The sequence below is a fragment of the Salvia splendens genome, chromosome 7, assembly GCF_004379255.2.
Source record: "Salvia splendens isolate huo1 chromosome 7, SspV2, whole genome shotgun sequence".
Lineage (NCBI taxonomy): Eukaryota > Viridiplantae > Streptophyta > Magnoliopsida > Lamiales > Lamiaceae > Salvia > Salvia splendens.
The window spans coordinates 1,693,676-1,715,353 of NC_056038.1; the positions used below are offsets into that span (position 1 = coordinate 1,693,676).

Consider the following 21,678-nt stretch of genomic DNA (forward strand, 5'->3'; position numbering starts at 1 on the left):
TACTATAGCTAAAATACCTCCTCTCCACTAGATGAAATTACCACCACATTAGAAAAATTAGAATTCACTTTCTCAAAAATCAATTAATTTAAAAACTTGAAAATGTCAAATACGAATTTTTCGAAAACCTGAAAAATGGTTGTCATTTGTCAAAAGAAAATTCAATTTGAATGGGTCCAAAGCATATAGCAAGTCAATTCGTAAGTTTCCCTACCATGTTCCTGTCTACTTTCTAGGTAGATAATCAAATGAAGAGGTTTAAGCTTGTACAAAATATCTATTTGATTTAATCAAATAGCAAAAACTTTAAAACTAAATTTGGCCAATATAATTAACAACATACTATTTTAAAATTAATTATAATAAAATTTTGACAGGTCGAATAATTAATCACTATTCTTATTTAGATCAAGATTCAGGATTATTATAATTAAAGTATAATTTCCCAAATGCAAACCGATCTTCTTAAAATCGTCACTAAATTACTCGAAATTGAATAGACAAAGATTAATTTGTTACAGGAATGATCAAAACTCATGACTAATTTTTATTGTCCCAAAATTAAATATACAGACAAATTAAATCTATTCATTCGACCAACATTTATAAGATTTATTTGATCTAATTTACTAATAAACTCAACCCACCTAAATTTATTTAATCAAGGTTATAGAATGAAGATTACTTAAATAAAAGCGTGTTGCTTGATTAGTAACCGATGTCAAAGTCGCGGCAGCGACAGTTGAAGCTTCTCACATAGACTAAGTAAACTAACAATTAAATTCCTTCCTCCTTCCCATGTTCTCTTTCCCTCTCAACGATTTATCAATGAAACTTGACACAACTTGACCTCGTTTTGCTTGATCGTTGACAACAATCAAATTGGGGAAATGGGGGAGCGGCAACCGGAGCTCGGCGGAGTATGGAAGAGGGTGGTGGTTGTCGGCGGCGGCGTTGCTGGTTCGCTCATCGCCAAAACTCTTCAATTCAACGCCGATGTAACCCTCGTCGATCCGTAAGCCTATTCTTCTACACATTTTGTCGATCATTTCATGTGCAATATTATCAATTGCTAATTAGTTGAGGTTTAAGATGCAATTAATGTAGCATTTAGTTGTGATTAGGCGAATCCCAACACTGAAAAAAGGCGAAGGAGAAAATATAGTCGGTTACTCGAGGAAATCCGTTGATAATCATGATTTATTCGCTTTATTTTCACCTTCATATTTTATAACAGAGCAAACCAGTTGAATAGTGAGAATTTCTCCCTAAATTTTTATATTGATCCATTAATCACTAATAAAATTTGAAGTCCTTTGTGTCTATCGTCCTAATTGTTGAGATATTCGCGTATGAGTTACACCATATTGAAAATAGGAAGAAAAACATCAGATTTGTCACTAGGATTTGGTTAGTTTCCCTTTGCATATATAGTTGAAGCTGCAGTATTACTTGCAGAAGTTGTTTATGCATTTTCATATCAGTAACTGAAAACAGGAAGGACTACTTTGAGATTCCGTATGCGAGCTTGAGGTCGAAGGTGGAGCCGGCGTTTGCAGAGAGATCCGTGATCTACCACAAAGATTATCTCACCAACGGGCGTCTCATAGTTGGCAAGGCCATAAGCATCTCCAACTCACAAGTATTGACCTCAGAAGGCCATCAGATTAGCTATGACTACCTCGTCGTTGCCACTGGCCACAGCGGCTCCTTCCCTCGAACCAGACGCGAGAGGCTCACAGAATTTCGAACAGGTACTGTTTCATATCTGCAAAAGCCTGTGTAGTCATGTGAGTTCACATTCTGTTTTCGTGTTGAGACTTGAGTTATGATTCATCATAGCTATAGTTGTTTATATGAATCACAATCCTATGTTTTTTTTTTCGAGTTGAGACACGAAGATAATTCATCATAGGATGAAATAATGCTATTTGGTCAAGAACTAGTCTTAGATCTTCACATTCTTGTAAATTGGAAGTTTGTCAAAGAGATTTATGTCTAAAATTGTGACAGATTCGTGTATGCAGAGCACGAAGAGATAAGATCGGCCGACTCCATACTGATTGTGGGAGGAGGCCCTGTTGGAGTGGAGCTAGCTGCAGAGATAGCTTTTGATTTCCCACAAAAGAAGGTCACTCTCGTCCACGAAGGGTCCCGGCTAATGGAGTTCATCGGGGCAAAAGCCGCCGTCAAAGCCTTGCAATGGCTGAAGTCGAGAAGAGTAGAAGTTATGCTGCGGCAATCAATTGATCTCGACAATCTCTCAGAAGAAAGCAAGACATTCGAGACTTCATCGGGGGAAAGTATTAGAGCAGACCGCCTCTTCGTTTGCACGGGGAATCCACCCGCCTCGGATTGGCTGAGGGAGACGTTCTTGAAGGACAGCATCGACCGGTTTGGGAATGTCAAAGTTGATGAGAATCTGAGAGTGAAAGGGTACAAGAATGTCTTTGCAGTTGGAGATATTACGGATGTTAAGGTAAACAGGATGATTCGTTCATTAGACTTATACAGTGGTTCCAGTTCTCGTTTTATAATTTATTGAGCTATGTTTTAGGAAATCAAGCAAGGGTACTTTGCACAACAACAAGCTTTGGTTGCTGCAAAGAACTTGAAAGTGTTGATGGAAGGAGGGCAGGAGAGGAAGATGGCGATCTACAAGGCGAGCCCGGGCAAGATCATAGTCTCGTTGGGGAGGCAGGATGCGGTGGCGCAGTTTCAGTACTCAACGTGGATCGGACTGGTGCCTGGTATGATCAAATCAAAGGACTTGTTTGTCGGGAAAACAAGGAAGAAGTTAGGTCTTGATCCTAGGATTGCGGATCGTTGACTTGAGTTTTTGAACCTTTGGTAAGTGCTTCCGTGCTTTTCGAATTTTTCGCTTATCGTTTGTGTTTTTTGGCCCTACTACGTTGGCCTAGTTGGTGGGGCGGCAATCTCATGACCGTCGTTCAGAGATGTGACGAGTTTGAATTCCACCAATAGAAAGGTTATCTATTCATATTTGCATTTATTTGTTTGTATATCATGTGAATTATCGTACATATATATAGATTGAGAGTTTATTCTTTTTTTTTTTTTTTTGTATTATTAAAATAAATAATATTTGTTCCATTAAGATGTGTGGTAGATTGAGAGTTTATTCAACTCTAGTGATTTGCATTGTTTTGGGAGTTGAAAATTGAAATTGAATGTTCTTGCCTCTGGTTTTAGCATTAGAACTTGGATTTTTCTAAGGCAAGCTTATGTATATTTATTTAAGAATTAAGATGTTTTACTTACTCGTATACTCCTATTTATTTAAGATATTGTACTTACACATCAATTTATTAATACAATAACTATATTAAAAATTTTAAAGATTAAAATGACAAATAAAGTGAGTTAAACAACCCATACACTAAATAAGGCATACCAACTAGTAAAATTTGGTGTAACTCAATCTCATAATATGATAAGAAAAATAAAATACTATTGGATAATACTCCCTCCGTCCCGGACTACTTGCACTTATTTCTTTTTTGGGCGTCCCAAGTTATTTGCACTATTTCCATTTTTAGTAAAAAATTTCACCTACAGCCGTAATATTTGACTTTGCTATACATTCATTCCTTAATCTCCGTGCCGAAAATGAAACGTGTGAGTAGTGCGGGACGGAGGGAGTAGTATTATATGATGATTGAAAATCACCAGGGTTGACCACTACCACAGTAATGCCAGAGGATTTCAGTTTGCGGTATATCCTTTCAAATCAGCATTAATTCAATTTGATTCCAATCCAATCTACAATGACGTCATAAGAAAATTTATTTTTTAATTTCTCTAGAATTTATTAAATGTTTTTCCAACCTGTATATTTAGCAAAAAATCCATAAATTTACATTCAAAAACAATTTTACTACATTAAAAACAATTTATTCAATATAAACTCAAATGAAGGGACACAAAGTAGCAATATACGAGCTGGGGAAAAAAATAACAACTCAACAAATAGGCAAAAATAAATGTTGCTCCGTATATCCAATAAGGAAAACAATGAACGAACATAAGAAAACCGTAATGCACGAACTTGCACCATCCGCCAATCTCATACAACATATAAAAATAATCTTACAACAACTCCAAGCAAATTGAGATGATCTAAACAACATAAACATTAAAACATACACTAGGTAGTTTAAAAATACTTGCCCGCCGATAATTTTTTAGTCTTTAATCATTTATAAACGTCATATGCTATGTCATTCGGGCCTACTTGGGAATACAAAAAAACATACTCTACTAAAATTTAGTAGGTCAATCATGACAATTTTTAAAATCTAAGTATTCTCGGGTCCAAGAAAATTAACTTGATGATTTAAGAAACTATTCCACAACTCGGAGTATACAACAACGAGACTAAACGAGGCTCCGATTTCTAGGTCATTATAGATCCACCTTATAACATTTTTCAAACGTACTTCTAAATAAATAAAATTTCACTTGAATTTTAAAATAAGCGCAATCTTAATCTTGAGCACATAGAGAAGAAATCTAACTTCAGCAATTTCATAGCTCTCGAAAATCCAGATCTCATACAGATTAATCATTTCTAATAATTACTACTATTTGACATCAGCATTACCACTGTCAATATCATAAAAATAAATGCGTCCATATGTATATCGAAATAAGTAATTATTTTTTAAAAGAAAAATAAATTAAAACAGCTGCTTGATTAGACTGTATGATCAGCAGTACCTTCCAAAATATGAAAAATACCCAGATATCTGCAGTAGGTCTATCAAAAATTCAGATTTCACCTGAAAAAAATAAAATATTAAATAAAGAGAATTAAAGTAAATGTCCTAAAAAGAGATTTGCAGAAGAAAGTACGTACTAAAATTGGGAATATTCTTTCTTTAACGGAAACATGGCCTTATGTCAGTTTCACGTACCTTTTATTAATTATTTTTATGTAAATCAAGATCTTAAATAGATTTTGTTTACATTTTAATTAGAGAATTTGATTTATAAATTAAAATAATTGTACAGCATTATTAGTGTTGGGTCGTGATACCGCCGATCTCACACGCGCACGAACGAAAGAATAAAGCACACAACGATGTAACGTGGTTCGGTGATAAACCACCTACGTCCACGGAGAAGATGACCGGAATCTTATTGATGAACAACTCTCAAATACAATGAACTCACACTCACAATTCAATCACTCCAAACTAATCGCAAGCTAGAGCAATAATCTCCTAATTGTGTATGTGTATTGTGTATTCTCTCTTCTATTCTTCAACTGGAAACTATCGAGCTATATATGCGAAGAACAAGAAATAACCCATCAACTGATTTCACACAAAACAGTTATAACCGCTGATTCCCAACGGCTAGTTTCAGCTCACCAAACCGAGCTCCTTTCTTGATCTCTTCCTCGAGCTCCAACGGCTCTATCACTTAATCAAATCAGCAGCTTGACGTGAATGAGTTGCTCAAGAATGATAGTTTCCTTGCGCAAGAATGATAGTCCGCCAGTGTAAGAATGATAACTTGCGGCTGCAAGAATGATACTTTGCTTATGCAAGAATGATACTTTGCATGATTTGCATGGACACACATCCACAAATCTCCACCTTGTCCTTGCAAATCTCCATCAATATCAGATCTCCCTTCTTCTTGATGTACACACAACTATCAAAGCTTGACCTTTCAAAATTCATCAACTCCATTTGCTCATGGAATTTCTTATTCCACTGCCTACTACTTTGCTTGAGGCCATATAAGCTCTTTTTCAGCAAGCACATTTTCTTTTCCTCTCCAGGCTTCTCAAAGCCTTTAGGCTGCACCATGTAGATTGTTTCTTCCAAATCTCCATGTAAAAAAGCTGTCTTCACATCAAGTTGATGCAGCTCCCAATCAAAATGAGCTGTCAAGGCCAACAAGATCCGAATAGATGTGTGTTTCACCACTGGAGAGAACACCTCAGTGTAGTCAATACCCTCCACTTGTGTGAACCCTCTAGCAACCAGCCCTGCCTTAAACCGTATGCTTTCAACTTCCCCCACCTCTACCTTCTTCTTAAATAGCCATTTGCAACTTATCAGCTTCTGAGTCCCTGGATCAGTTACCAAAATCCAAGTCCCATTTCTCAGCAAGGATTCTATTTCTTCTTCCATGGCTCTGACCCATTTCTGACTTTCTTTGCAACTTATGGCTTCCTCATAGGTTGAGGGTTCTGAAAACATGAGCACCTCAGCCACACAAAGAGCAAAGAAACTCATATCATAATCTGAAAATCTGCTAGGCAATCCTGCATTTCTTCTGGGATTTCTTCTAACTCTTTGACTTGCATTAGTTTGCTGTTCTGATGATTGTTGGCTATTAGTGTCCTGAGCTGGTTGATGGTTAGATGCTCCACCTTCTTCTTGGTTCTCTGTGATCTCAGAATCTTCATCACCATCTGATCTGTGGTATTCTTTGTCAAACTCGAAATTCTGCACTCCTGAGCTGCTGCTCTCACCATCAGATACTTCTTTCTTCTTCTTGAATGGCATCTCTTCTTCATTAAATGTCACATCTCTGCTCACAATGATATTTTGGCCTGCTCTATCCAAGTTCCATAATCTGTACCCCTTCACTCCATCTTGGTACCCCAGCATTACACATTTTCTTGTCCTCGGTTCCAGTTTATCTTGCTTGACATGTGCATAGGCACCACATCCAAACACCCTCAGAGTGGAGTAATCACCAAGGCTTCCATACCATCTCTGATCTGGAGTTTCATTTGATATTGCTGAGGAGGGGTATTTGTTAATCAGATTAGCTGCAGTAGACATAGCTTCTGCCCAGAATTTCTTTGGCATCCCAGAGTAGAACAACATGCATCTCACTCTTTCTAGCAATGTCCTATTCATTCTCTCTGCCAATCCATTTTGCTGAGGAGTCCTAGGCACTGTCCTATGCCTTCTTATTCCCTTCATTTTACAGAAATCATCAAACTCAGCAGATAGAAATTCCATCCCATTGTCAGTCCGCAGATACTTCAAGACAGATCCTCTTTCATTCTCATATCTTGTATGCCATTCTTTGAATTTTTCAAATGCTTGAGACTTTTCTTTCAGAATATAAATCCACACTTTCCTAGAGTAATCATCTATGATGGAGATAAAATACTTACCTCCACCTATGGATTCTGTTGGAGATGGCCCTCATAGGTCACTGTGGGCATACACAAAAGGTCTTGTAGATGTGTGCTTTCCTCCAGTGAATGGCAACCTTTTGGCCTTCCCAAGCATACAGGACTCACATTTGCTCAACTTCTCTGTTGCACCCAGCTTCATAACCCCATGCTTAGCAAGTTCTCTGATGCCCTTCTCACCCACATGCCCCAACCTGGCATGCCAAAGATTCAAGTTCTCTGACTGAGCAGTATTGACAGAATCCACCATTGTCTCACCAACCAAGTAATATAGGCTGTTCTTTCTTTGAGCCTCCATCACAATTCTGGAGCCTTTAGTTACTCTAAGAACCCCATTACCAGAATCAAACCTGCACCCCTTTGATTCCAACATTCCAAGAGATATCAAATTTCTCTTAATTTGAGGTATAAATCTGACCTCTGTGAGAGTTTTCACACTCCCATCCTTCATTCTCAGTCTGATATTCCCAATGCCCTTGACATTACACATTTGATCATTCCCAAGTATCACTGATCCTTCCCAATCTGATAATTCTTGGAACCAAGACTTGTGGGAACAAATGTGAAAGGAGCAACCTGAATCCATGATCCAGCATTCTTCAATCTTGGCCCCTGAGTGGATATTCAAAGCCTCATTATCTTCAACATCCTGAGCCAGATCAGCGGTCTCTGCATTCCCAGCCCTTTCTTGCTCTTGTTTTTTCTTCCAAGCAAAACAATGTTTCTTTAAATGGCCGGGTTTTTTACAGTAGTGACAGCTCCTTTTCTCCTTCCACCCCCACCTTCTTCCTTCTTCTGGAACTTCTTCTTGGAACCCTTCTTATTCTGATTGTTCTTCACATGCAGGCTCTCAGCCACTGGATCAGATTGTTTAGCATCAGCCTTCTGCGATTCCTTCAGCTTCAATGCAGAATGTATCTCTTCATATGTAACCTTGGCCTCTCTACCAAGAAGCACTGCATCCTTGAAGTGCTCATAACTCTTGGGCAGGGAATTGAGCAACATTAAAGCCTTATCTTCATCCTTAATCACCTCATCAATGTTTTCAAGATCATCTATGCATTTCCCAAACTCCTCAAGCTGTTCAGAAATGCTCTTTCCATCTGAAAACTTGAAAGCAAGAAGTTTCTGCTTCAAATGCAAACGATTTGCAAGAGACTTGGTCATATACAATGACTCAAGTTTTGTCCAAACGCCCGCAGCCGTCTCCTCTTTGGAAACTTCCCTCAGCACCCTATCTGTCAAGTTCAAGATCAGGGTGCTGTAAGCCTTATATTGCATATCTTGAAGCCTTCCTTTTTCTTTCTCATCGGCCTCAGGCTTTTCTTTAGCCTCGGTGCCATCCTTCAAGATATCCCATAGGCCTTGCTGCATCAAGATAGCCTTCATCTTCAACCTCCACAGCCCAAAGTCGTTTCTGCCGGTGAACTTCTCCACCTCAAACTTGGCCGTGGACATTTCTTCGAACAGACGGTGGACAATCGTCAAGATCGGCTTAGACACCAGAGCTTCTGGACCCTAACTCACCCAGAAAACAATCAACAAGAAAACCTCTGGGATCTTCCCACAGACGGCGCCACTTGTTGGGTCGTGATACCGCCGATCTCACACGCGCACGAACGAAAGAATAAAGCACACAACGATGTAACGTGGTTCGGTGATAAACCACCTACGTCCACGGAGAAGATGACCGGAATCTTATTGATGAACAACTCTCAAATACAATGAACTCACACTCACAATTCAATCACTCCAAACTAATCGCAAGCTAGAGCAATAATCTCCTAATTGTGTATGTGTATTGTGTATTCTCTCTTCTATTCTTCAACTGGAAACTATCGAGCTATATATGCGAAGAACAAGAAATAACCCATCAACTGATTTCACACAAAACAGTTATAACCGCTGATTCCCAACGGCTAGTTTCAGCTCACCAAACCGAGCTCCTTTCTTGATCTCTTCCTCGAGCTCCAACGGCTCTATCACTTAATCAAATCAGCAGCTTGACGTGAATGAGTTGCTCAAGAATGATAGTTTCCTTGCGCAAGAATGATAGTCCGCCAGTGTAAGAATGATAACTTGCGGCAGCAAGAATGATAACTTGCGGCTGCAAGAATGATACTTTGCTTATGCAAGAATGATACTTTGCATGATTTGCATGGACACACATCCACAATTAGGCTTTGCCATCGTGTTTTTATTTTTATCGTTGACCAAAAATTATTTTTATCTATTAATTTATATTAAATCGTTTTAAGTAATAAGCCGTATTTCATTTTAGACTAATAAAAATTCAATCATTTTTTATTTTTATCTTTCTCTTATTTGACTAACTTTGTATTAATACTCGTACATTTACTATCAAATTATTTTTCAAAGACAAATAGTGTAAATTATAATTCTAATTAATTATTTAATTACTTTTAAATATTTTTCATCTCCATAAATAGTACTCCATCATGATCATGAATTTTTTTCAGTCATTCTTCCTGCCAAAGTTATTTAAATGCAAAAACTAAACAATCATATTCCAATTTCTCGAACAAAATTAGAAATTTTAGAGACAGGAACTTGTTCTAGTTATGAAATTAGTAAATTAAGAGAGAAAACATAATTGAACTAGAATTAAATCCCACATTATGGAACAACCTAATAAGGAATATGTGTTGGAAGTGTTCGATTACTTAATCGTATTAAATTGTTACTCCATAAGATTGCACGAAATTAGATTCTCCCAATATTAACTTTAGCATACAGTAAAGTAAAGACCACAGAATAATTTTATGTGACATTATTTTCAATATGAACAACATTTTCAAGATTCAATATTGTTGTCCAAGTCATGAAACCAAATACGTATCACCCTAGTAAATACTCATGGATATTAATACTACTAGAAAATATGGGAATATATAAATGCAATAGAATGTTGAGGGAAGGTAGTGACGTTGTAAGTGTCACAGTCACCTGAAACGGCGCCGTCCCTCGAATCACAACAGCTATGCATTTAGTACTATCCACCAAAGCCTTTTTATTTGAGAATTAATACAGTATCACATCACACAAAATCCATCTTCATATATTCAAAATATATGGCTGCTTCAGCAATCATTTTTCCGCCCAAATTTCCCTCTATAAATCTCCCCTCTCCACCCATCCTCTCTCCAAATTAATCTCCCTGCAAAACCCTCTCATCTCTGCCATGGCAAAAACCATCTCCATCTTGCTCCTCTTATCCCTCTTCCTCCAACCCTTTTCTGGTCTCCTCTCTCTCCCTCTCATGAAATTGTAATTCAAAAACTGCTTTTTAACATGGTTTTATCTTCATGTTTTGCAGAATGCAGCAGCAGGGGAGCCAGCTCCATGGAGATTATGCACAAACAGGTATATATATATATATATATATATATATATATATATATATATATATATATATATATTTGTATACACACACACACACCCACCCGTGTATGTAATGTATATGGTTTTCTTGATTTGCTGCAAATTTTGATCAGTTGTTCATGGAGATGAAGAAGAAGATGGCTTTGCAGAAGCTGATCCTTGACCAAGGCCCCTCCGGCAAGAACGAGTTGCCGGAGGATTGGCAGCTCAGGGGGGTCCCAGCCGGCCCCGACCCGTTGCACCACAACGGCCATGAGCCGAAGAAGCCCCAAACTCCATGATTTCAAAACGAACAGCAGAAAATAGAAAAATGCTCTGTTTTTTGGTTATCTAAAGTCATCATCTATGTAATATCCTATCAATGCAGGCAGATTATGTAATATCTAAATCACTACTACTTCAGCTGTGTAAACCAATCTACTTTTATATATATATATATATATATTTCAATCAAGAAATCAAATTGGCAAGAATTCGTAATTATACCTTATCTCATTTGACAAAAGCTGCAGAATTTTATGTATATTCTCTGCATCAAAATGAGTCCTATCTCCAGCTACGAATTCATGAATGGTGCAATCGATCTCAATCAAACTGATCCCGGGCTGCTTTTGCAGCCCGCGATCCTTCATCTTCCTCCTCACCTTCCCTGCCCTGCCCCAGCTCCCCGTTGCTGCGTAGATGTTCGACAGCAGCACGTAGTTGAAGTGGCCGTCCAGATCCGTTTCGCGTATGTAATCCATTACGGTCTCAGCAAGATCAATTTCACCGGAAGCTCTGCACGCGGCCAGCAGAGAACCGAACACAACCTCGTTAGCCTTCATCGGCATCGTCTCCACCACCAGCATTGCATCTCTCAGCCTCCCCGCCCGGCTGTAGAGATCCACAACGCATCCGTAGTGCTCGATTCTTGGCTTAATTTTGTGAGCTCGTGCCATTTCTGCAAAGAGTTTCAGCCCCTCCTCTACTAGGCCAGCGTGGCTGCAGGCGGTGAGAGCTCCGGTGAAGCTCACGCCGTCGGGTTCGAAACCGGATTCCTGCATCAGGTGGAAGTAACGCAGAGCTTCCTCTGCATATGCATTGCAAGCTAAGCCAACTATTATCGAGTTCCACGAAACTAGGCTTCGTTCGAGCATTGTATCGAACACTTGACGAGCGAATTCAACGCACCCGCATCTACAATACATATCGATCAATGAATTGTGAACCATAATATTATCCCTAAATTCACGCTTTGAAACAAATCGATGCATCCAGAGCCCTATTCCCAGTGTTCCTATATTAGCAACAGCATAGAGCACAGAACCAATCGTCACGAAATCAGGATCGGCACCGGCCAACTGCATCTCTTGAAACCACCCCAACGCCTCCTCGAACTTCCCCTTCTTCACGAAACCATCAATCAGCACAGTCCAAGACACAGCGTCTCGTTCCGGCATTTCGTCGAACAGCTTGACCGCATCCCCAAATTGACCACTCCTCATGTAGCCATTAATCATAGTATTCCATGAAACCTTATTCCTCATCTCCATATGATCAAATACCAATCTCGCCGATCCAATTTCCCCAATTTTCGAATACATGTCGATCAGAGCCGTCCCGACCTTCACATTAGCGACATCCAGCCCGATTTTTCGCGCGTAGCCATGAATTGAGGGACCGAGCGAGGAGCCCTGCGATGGGTGATGGGCGCAGCCGGAGAAGAGAGTGATGAAGGTGATGTGGTTTGGCTCGATTTCGGATATGCGCATACGGTTAAATAGGATTATTGCTTTCGATAAACGGCCGTTTTTGCAGTGGTGGGCTATGGATGAAGTCCATGAGGCAGTATCGGATTCGAGAGAATTGTTTGGATTAATGTTCTGGGAGCTTAGAAAGGAGCTGCGGTGGAGGTGGCGGTGGTCTGGAGAATCGGCAATCGGCGGCGATTGGCGGAGAGGCGGTGGTTTGAAGGCGGGAATGCTCATTGTTTCATAATACAGTTGAGAGTCGTTGAGAAAATATCTTTTTATAAGATAAATATTTCTATTGTTTTACTCATTATATTTATATGTTTTATTAAAAAGATATTTGAATTTTATTAGTTTTATGGGAGTGGTATAGATAATAGATTATTTACCCAATTCATCATTCAAATGAAGATTAATTAAAGCCAACATTTTAATTTAGTACGGGATACATTCTTAAAAGCAACCGTTGATTGATTTGCAACTTTAGAATGATTTATTAAATGTTATAATTATACCAATACTTTTAGATCGCCATGACACGATAGATCAGTGGTATTCCTCGCCTTTGTAAGGTCGAAAGACGAGAGTACGAATCTCAAACCTACCAAATAAAATTAAAAAAACAACACTTTTTAATTAGATTCTTTTTTCTTTCTTTTTAAAGATCAATAATTTTTTTTGTAGCTTGAGGGAAAATATAGAGTTTAAATCTAGAAAAAAAACTAATGTATTCATGCAAGAAGAAAAAACGACAAATATGTATAGACTGTCTTTATATTTCATGTGAAAAAATAATCCTTTAAAGTATCTGCAACACGGGTGTCTTATTCAAATCATACTCTATACTCTATAACTGTGACCTTCCAACGAATATTTGTTCACAACATCAACTTAAAGTTTATTGTTGGTTTTCTTTGATTACAACTGTGGTACAAAGATACACTACCCGGACGTAATACAACCCAAATGAAGAATAAAGATAAAAGTACAATAAACTGAATTGAAATAACAAAACAATAATCGAAAATGTAAACCATAAATAAGTTGTAAGCCGAGTCGCGGAGTACTCTTTCCGCAAGACGAGATACGCCCCGGTAGTGCTCTCAGATTGGCGTGTCATCTCCAAAGATAAAACGGCTTCGTCTTGTTCGTTGCAGCACCGCAAACATAACAAGCTCTGGCGAACTGGATGATGGCGAGGGCAGAGCTTCAACGGAAGACTATGCAAAGAGAGGGAGAGAGCTAAGCAAAAAAAAAAAAGAGGGAAAGAGCTATGCAAATGTTATGCTTGTGGTTGCATAGAGAATGCAATGGATGCATGCCTATTTATGGGCCAAGTCCACTTATTTGAATTGATGGAGTCAACACCCATTATGTGTGTCATGATGACTTGATTGTAACCGCATGGGGTTACAAACCGTTACGAGCGTTACAAACCTCAACAATGGAGCATGAACCTGGACGGATGTATGTAGACACCTCTCACGTAGTTGTTCATTCCAAAAATGTATCTGGACGACTCGATCAATATGCACGCATTCAACGAAGCTTTCTCCGTATGCTCAGTTGCCACATTATTTTATCTACGTGTCCAAAATAATATTAATTAATTATTTAATTAATTACATATCTCCATATATCGTGATATACTTTAATATATTATTTCTCACTCACCGGAATCGGCTTAGAGAAAGAGAATATACCACAATCATCTACTCGGAGCATAGATCGATTATTTAATTATTTAAAATTAAATAATCCGTCACTTATACGACCCGGTCAATTGCGTTGACCGGACTAAAATTCCAACATTTATAAACTCAAATTCGTTGAAAGTTCAAGATATTAACTACAATTAAACCAAGTGTCGCGATAGCTTGGTGGCGACTGGCGAGGGACCTCTAGTGTCAAGAGCGAGCTTCACCAACCCAAAAATCAAAAACCTTTGCGTGGAACTCGTTATCGAGAAGGAGTTGAAGGACTTGAGATTGTAGTGGACGAAGCTGTCGTGTGCCATTGAATGCAAGTACACAACTTCTCTAGCTACGGTAAAACCAATGCTAAGAGAGAGGCTCTAAATCCACCATCTCCCAATACAAAAGGTGTGCCTACTTAATACTTATACTAGAAGCCTCTCGTTTCCCGGCCCGAAGTAGCCTAACCTAAGTAAGCGGGATACGAGATGGCAGACAGTGAGAGAGGACTGTGGCTTCCTTTCGGAAATCGCTCGTCCCTTCGTCTATCAACACGCCCGGATTCCATCTCCGTGCACGAAGTTGGAAAAAAAGGCCAAAAATTAAAAAGGTTCCGTTGCCGGGAATCGAACCCGGGTCTCCTGGGTGAAAGCCAGATATCCTAACCGCTGGACGACAACGGATTTGTTGTTAAGGATAGTATAGTACAGTATGTTTTTATTGCTTTCCTTTTCTGTATTAATACAATAGCTTTAATATACAGATCGAGGATTTATTAGTATTAATAGAGATAATTAATCGAATTACTATAATATTTTGTAAATTACTGTTTTGCTAATTTTAGTCAGTTAGAGCTGGCTTGTATCCCCCGACCCCCATTACCCAACAATTTTTTAATACCCAAAAAACGATAAATGTTAATAAATTTTATGTACATAATCACTACAAAAATGGGGTTAATATACCAAATATAAAAAATTAATATAAATAAAAGGAGCAATTAACAATGTATGACTTTAATAATTTCCCAAAGACTAGAGTTTATTCGATCATTCGCATTTCCTCTTGATTCGCTTATTCTTATAGGAATTGGGCACCATTTTACGTCTTGATTCATTGTTATGCTCGCATCTCGTATAAGTAAATATGGGTAGTGGCAATTTAATTTTGTTTCTACGTGTAATCTAACTTCAATTAGTTTGCGGCTTATTGTTATTGACTCAAAAACAAGTTCGCATGAATATGCTCGGCCCAAAGCAAGTAATAATAAACTAATATGCAGTCAATGGTCCAAATACTATGGACGGTTTTATCACAAAATGTCCCACCAAAATGGGAGCAATAAAAGGAGATCCAAAATTTTCACAATTACTCCCTAAACATCAACCAATCTCCTCACATACATTTATTTCACATGTACTAAAATGCAAAGCGATTGATGATTCTTGTTTATTTTCCACCACATATGTATTAATCACTCATACACAATGTTGACACTATGTGATGCTTCAATACTAGGGCTCCTCTTCACCTTCTCCCTACTAGCCTGCCGGTTCATCTCCGGGTCGGGTTTCTTGAACTTTGCCTTCGTCGCGAGTACCTCCACAGAGTCCGCGATCTTCGTTGTGCACGCGACGATCTCGATTAGTAGGGACGCCACCGTCACCACCGGGACTATGTCGAGGAACTCAGTGTCGTGCCATAACCCTGTTTTCAGCAGGGCCTTTAGGGTCTTGCCCGCGGCCTTCGCCTCTGCGATGTGTTTCTCGCTGGCCACGGGGCAAGTCATCGTCCGAAGCCCGATCGCGACGTCCGTTAGGGCTAAGGCGCATTCAGAGCTGATCTTTGTGCAGAAGTCTTGGATCTTCGTACGAAGCTCCAACGGCGTCTGCACGTCCGAGACGAGGTAGCAATTGAGCGCGTCGATCTTGTACGCGCATTCCCGGGTGCCCGACCCGATCTTGAGGTACTGGTTCCACGGGTGACGGTACCGGAACTTGCCGTGCCTCGGCTCCCACCGCGCAAAATTAACCTGCACGAGCAATTAATTTAGTCAAAATCAAGTTGAGCCGAGTCAAATATAAAGGTGTGACTTTGGTCTTTTCACCACGTTGAACAATATCGTCTTTATTATAGTACTGATTTAGACAATATTGTCATGACCCCTTCCAATGGTGCTATCTAGTGTCAATCGGACAATATCGTCTTAGTAACAGTAACGTAGACGATACTGTCACGCGGGCTTGCAGGGGCCACTGGGCGGGCCACATCAAATTTCGAGCTCTTATTTCAATTCAACTACTCACCAATGAGTCCTCTGTGCCTTTGGATATGAGTACACTTTTGAAATCTTTGAGTTGTGCTAGATTTTTGTCGTATGATTCTTGGAAGTATACACGTCCAAAAGCTAACACAAATAGAAAAAAACTAATCACATTGAACACTCGTAGATCAACTCAATCTCCAGTAAATAAACATTAATTTTCATTAGAAGAATCTATTACCTTCTAAGTAGCATGCTAGTTTCTCAATATTGGCGGCGGTGTGTCGATGAAGATCTTTGCCTGCCCAAACGGGGCGGACAAAAATGCAGATCAAAATGGCGACGCAGCCGCCGATCAAGATGGTGGTTAGCCGCCGGTACGCCATGTCAAATACGACATCGTCTCGATACCCAGACACAGATATCAGACTAAACGTCAGGATGAACACTAGAAACCCATAATCGTATCTTGCCCTAATATTCGGAAAGAATCGGCAAAATGTCGCCGTGGCAGCTGCAAATTAACAACACACTTATTTAATATTATTACATATCTACTCTTCTATAATAAGTTTTAAAAAAATACGTTTTCCAAAACAAATATAAGTCGGTTTACAAAATTTTATTTTTATAATTGAATATTGCATAATTATCTCGAAAAAAAAACTGAAAAAATTACATGCGAATTTATTACTATAAAATTTTCAAATTTAACACTTCTAATGATATACTCCACTATTTTGGAAAAATTTAATAAAAAAATAATTTAATTAGTAATAAATCAGTTTAAATAAAATCGGATTATTTTGATTAAAAAATTTAAGGGCATTATATATGTACACAAAATTTATGTACATTAATTACCTATAATACAAACAGACACCCCGATCAAAATGACCTCGACTTTCTCTGGTGCCAAGCTGGCCAAATCGTGCGTCCCAACACCCAGCGCTCCGCCCAGCAACGTCGCGAGCGCTCGGTTCACTCCTTTCCCCAAAGTCGCTCCTGCAAAAATTATTTAACTCGAACGTTAATAACCGAACAAAGGTGAATGTTCTAGAACATTCTTTATTGGAGTAGATAAAACAAACAAATATTCAACTTAATTAAGTAAGTTTGACAACTGATCCACTTATTATCACCGATTGGTTTTAAGATGAAATAGTCGCTTTCCAAGCCAACTTACCAACGGAAAACTCGAAGACGACGACGACGGTCATGACGGCCCACATTGCGTTGACACCGAATCCGTCGAAGAAGAAGTCGAAGTAGTAGAGCAGAGAGATCGCGGCTATGGCTAACCCGACTTTGAATGCGTGGACGACTCTTCTCAGATCTTCTTTCGCTAGTCTCTTGCCTTCATTTCCGACGCTGGCGACCGCGCTCGAGATCTTCTCGAAGCTGGCCTTGAACCACCCTTTGACTCTCTGCATAATTGACGCTTTTTCTTGATTTTGATTTTCCGCCTCCACTTTTAGGGAAAGTCGTGCTTACGCTTTTTGTGAAGTTAGGATGAAAATGGTGTGTGTTTGTTGATTTGGAGAGGGAGATGGATTTTATAGAATGGGAGGCGGGCTGAGGGTGATGCACACAGATACCCGTGTGGGTGTGTGTGGGTGAATCTAGGCACCGTCCAGCTCGGATTGTGTGTGTGTGTGTGTGTCTGTGTGTGTGTGTGTGTGTGTGTCTCTGTGTGTGTGTGTGTGTGTGTGTGTGTGTGTGTGTTTTAGTTTGGGAGTAATATGCAAACATCAAGATTAATATGGATTTTTTTTAGTGAAAATGATTTTTAACAGAGCATTAATTATTTTGTGAGACTTGTAATTAATAGTAATAGTATGTTTCAATTATGAGTTGTCTTGTAATGTGTCGCACACATTCAGTGACTTCATATACGTAATAGTTTTGGATTTTCATAAAATAAAGTACTCCTATTAAATAGTGGTAGCAGGTGGGAATTATTACACATGTCGTCTATCAAATATTCCAATGTTTTTATACAGTTTAGTAATTGGGGACAAGAGGAGGAATTGGTGACCATGACTTATGTAGTAAAGTAAGTAATTAAATTTGAGAAACTATCTGAATTAATTTCTATGTTTGGTTTTATTATGTTGGTAGCTGTCAATTCCATATATTCCATACAAAATGAGGATGTTTCTACTTTCTAGTGAACTCTTACCAAACTAAGGCCTATCTAGATAGTAATTTATTGTGCTGCATGTATTTTCCAGCTAATCTGAAATATATATATTTTTATATTGGACGGTGTGGAATATATATAGTCGTATACACATGTCTTAGAAAAAAAATAAATCGAGTAGTACATAAATGATTTTTTTATTCTAAATTAATGATGATAATATGGTGGAATTCGCATGCATGTATGATTAATATTAGTACTCCCTCCGTCCCGGACTACTTGCACTTATTTCCTTTCTGGGCGTCCCAAGTTATTTGCACTCTTTCCATTTATAGTAAAAATTATCACCTAAAGCTGCAATTGTTGACTTTGCTATACACTCATTCCTTAATCTCCGTGCCGAAAAGGAAATGTGCGAGTAGTCCGAGACGGAGGGAGTACAAAACTATACTAAAATAGCATAGTGCAATTGCAACAGAATGCCAGAATGCAGTGGCGGAGGCATAAATTTTATATTAGGGTCCAAATTATAGCTATTTACATTTAGTTGCTATCTTATTGATTTGAGTGTTTTGTCGAAATTGTTTTTTCTCGATGAATGTTGGTGCATTATTTAGCCGTCCATTTATTATTAGTATTATATAATTACTAGTATAGAATAATTGAAATTGTAGTCCTCCGCCGTTGAAAGCACTATTCCAATTTCCAAGCTGAATTCATATTATTATACAATAATACAAACATAAAATATACACAAGGCGTACATACATATGTAACATATACTTGATTTAATAAAAGTACAACTAAACTAGTTTGAATATGATAAGTGGAGTATATATTAGTACTATATAATTCAAAGCAAATCTCGATGTAAAATTAAAAACCGTGCGATTATATATTAATATTGCAATCGATCACATTGTATGTATATGTATACATTTGCATGTACTTTGAAATAAATATACTCGTATTTCTTGTTCAGTTACAAAATTAATATGGCCAATTTTCGACATACACAATCTGATTTGATACTACATGTTTCATAAACTATGTCAATTTCTATGTATATACAATCGATTTTTTTTAAAGGTGCGTTGTTTTATCATACAACTTGTTATATGTAAATATTTATAGTTTTCATAGGAAACAATTAATTAACTCACGAAAATGACATGCTATAAGTCTATAACTATATAGGAATATTCTGATGTATGTAATACCTTTAATTATAGTTCTGTTTTTACCCTAACAAAGAGGGGAAATTAAAGAACAAAAGTGGTATGTTATATTGAGACCAGGTGGATTTCTGATGCACAGTATATAATTTGTAATTACTTTTTGTTTATTCTGCAACTTGTTATATTTACTTATATTTTTCATTTTACAACTTGTATTTAATTATGATTAGTATCATTATTTGTTTAGTATATTTCTTTTTAAATATATAAATTTACCGTTTAAAAAGACAAAACTTAGGAAAGTGGTATATGTTGTATTAAGATGATCAGGTGGTGTTCTGTTATTATTTTACAGCTTCTTATTATTCATTTAAATAATTATCAGCTAGCATCTTAAGATTTGTTAATTCATTGTCAACGAGAAAAGGGGGGAAATAAATCTTTAAATGGCATGTTATACATTAAAATCATGTCGAGTTTTGGTGTGTGGTTCTTAATTACACTAATTTTATTTTACAACTTGTTATATTTAAATAGTTATTAATTAGTCTCTTATAGTTTCTGTAATTCCTAATATCGAAGGTTATATAATTGTCAATTTATCGTAAGTTCAGTAAATTTGTGACAATCTAGTTTTCGATTCACAAATTTTACTATATTTGATTCCTGCATACATGATAGTGTAAAAAATGACTATTTTACACTATATTTACGGAGTAATATTTAATAATTAACAAATATCCTTACACCAATTTAAAAAATATCTATTCCCTATAAAAGCATGGGCAGCCACATGAGATCACATTTTATCCCGACACTCCATGATTTATATATATAACGAATTATTTTGAAATTATTGTATATAACTAAACAAACTATTTATAAAAATAAAATAACAATTACTAGTGGAGTTGGTATTATTTCGGAGGATTGGCCACCCCTCTTTGAAATGCATATTCCAATCTGAATCACATTTTGCTCACTTTAAACATATGCATATACTCACAAAATAATGAAAATACAAACTATTTTTGGAAGGTTTTGGCAGACTTTGATCTAGAAGGACAATAGAAATCTCATCGTATCTAAATTTAATAATTAAATAAATTCAACCCATCATAATTTATTGCAATTATCAAAATCCAAGATTCCGTACTGTATATATTTACATATATATAGAAACAAAGAAAAAATATACTCCAAAATTTGTCATGCATGTGCTGTTGTAGAACATTGTCGAAAACCCTATTAATTATCAAAATTGGCCGATAATATTATATGTTATGATTCCAGAGATCAAATTTTGAATTTTAAATTTTAAGCTTTTGTGATTGTGTCCTATCCAATGGACGATTCTTAATTAAGTAATATTATGTGAAAATATGATTATTTAATTATTCATAAATTATTTAGAAATTCATGGAGTAGTATTTTGGATTTGTTTCATTATTACTGATATTTTGAACAATAAGAGTCAAGATCGAAGTGGAATATTGGGCCGCAGAAACCCAGGAAGTAGGCCGTGGGCTATTCAATGCTAAATTTATTTAATTTATTTTAATTGGGCTGAATTGAAAACTTATATTGGGCTGGAGCATCTGCGCATTGATTAGGCAGATGTATCGGTATTTGGATTTAAATTAGCAAATTATTACTATTAAATTTGTTTTTATTTTTATAATCATTCAAAAATTTTGTGCTGACATTGCTTAATAGTAAATGATAATTCAATATATAGTATAATATGATGTTGTTTTGATGTCTAATTACGTCATGTCATTTTGATTAACTTCTAATAATACTCCATCCGTCCCGCTTTAGTAGTCTCAGTTGCTTTTGAGCACTCGTTTTGTAAAAATGATAATAAATGGTTAAAGTGGAAAAATAGTAAAGTAAGAGAGATAATAGTATAAATATGAGTCTTCTCTATCTCTATCTTACTTTACCATTTCTCCACTTTAACTATTTATATCATTTTTATAAAACGAGTGCTCAAAAGTAACTGGAACTACTAAAGCGGGGGCAGAGGGAATATTACATAAATAAGTCATCAAACAATGTTATTGCAAAATATTTTGA

General features: G+C 37.3%; 3 protein-coding genes and 1 non-coding gene across 4 annotated transcripts; 1 reads left to right on the forward strand and 3 right to left on the reverse strand.

The window, feature by feature from the left end:
* Positions 1-734: 734 nt before the first annotated feature.
* LOC121741962 (apoptosis-inducing factor homolog B-like) lies at positions 735-3,287 on the forward strand. Its single transcript, XM_042134953.1, has 4 exons — positions 735-1,015; positions 1,498-1,754; positions 2,028-2,479; positions 2,558-3,287. The coding sequence occupies exons 1-4, from the start codon at positions 891-893 to the stop codon at positions 2,828-2,830; spliced, it is 1,107 nt and encodes a 368-aa protein (XP_041990887.1). The 5' UTR covers positions 735-890; the 3' UTR covers positions 2,831-3,287.
* A 7,443-nt stretch (positions 3,288-10,730) lies between these two features.
* LOC121740744 (pentatricopeptide repeat-containing protein At1g05750, chloroplastic-like) lies at positions 10,731-12,558 on the reverse strand. The gene has a single exon (XM_042133365.1). The coding sequence runs from the start codon at positions 12,556-12,558 to the stop codon at positions 11,050-11,052; it is 1,509 nt and encodes a 502-aa protein (XP_041989299.1). The 3' UTR covers positions 10,731-11,049.
* Positions 12,559-14,626: 2,068 nt separating this feature from the next.
* Positions 14,627-14,698, reverse strand: TRNAE-UUC. Its single transcript has one exon. It is a non-coding gene; the product is annotated as a tRNA-Glu (tRNA).
* A 627-nt stretch (positions 14,699-15,325) lies between these two features.
* On the reverse strand, positions 15,326-17,982 carry LOC121740978 (aluminum-activated malate transporter 2-like). Its single transcript, XM_042133650.1, has 5 exons — positions 17,465-17,982; positions 17,143-17,283; positions 16,520-16,792; positions 16,322-16,422; positions 15,326-16,047 (listed from the first exon to the last, which is right to left on the reverse strand). The coding sequence occupies exons 1-5, from the start codon at positions 17,709-17,711 to the stop codon at positions 15,490-15,492; spliced, it is 1,320 nt and encodes a 439-aa protein (XP_041989584.1). The 5' UTR covers positions 17,712-17,982; the 3' UTR covers positions 15,326-15,489.
* Between the last annotated feature and the right edge of the window lie 3,696 nt (positions 17,983-21,678).

What these genes read in the sequence shown, in the direction of transcription:
- LOC121741962 (XM_042134953.1), top strand. Translation starts at nt 891, where the DNA reads ATGGGGGAGCGGCAACCGGAGCTCGGCGGAGTATGGAAGAGGGTGGTG. An exon ending in GCTCACAGAATTTCGAACAG is followed by an intron (nt 1,755 to 2,027) that starts GTACTGTTTCAT and finishes TCGTGTATGCAG; the next exon opens with AGCACGAAGAGATAAGATCG. An exon ending in GAGATATTACGGATGTTAAG is followed by an intron (nt 2,480 to 2,557) that starts GTAAACAGGATG and finishes GCTATGTTTTAG; the next exon opens with GAAATCAAGCAAGGGTACTT.
- LOC121740978 (XM_042133650.1), bottom strand. Translation starts at nt 17,711, where the DNA reads ATGCAGAGAGTCAAAGGGTGGTTCAAGGCCAGCTTCGAGAAGATCTCG. An exon ending in CGTCTTCGAGTTTTCCGTTG is followed by an intron (nt 17,284 to 17,464) that starts GTAAGTTGGCTT and finishes TAATTTTTGCAG; the next exon opens with GAGCGACTTTGGGGAAAGGA. An exon ending in AAGGCACAGAGGACTCATTG is followed by an intron (nt 16,048 to 16,321) that starts GTGAGTAGTTGA and finishes TTGCTCGTGCAG; the next exon opens with GTTAATTTTGCGCGGTGGGA.
- LOC121740744 (XM_042133365.1), bottom strand. Translation starts at nt 12,558, where the DNA reads ATGAGCATTCCCGCCTTCAAACCACCGCCTCTCCGCCAATCGCCGCCG.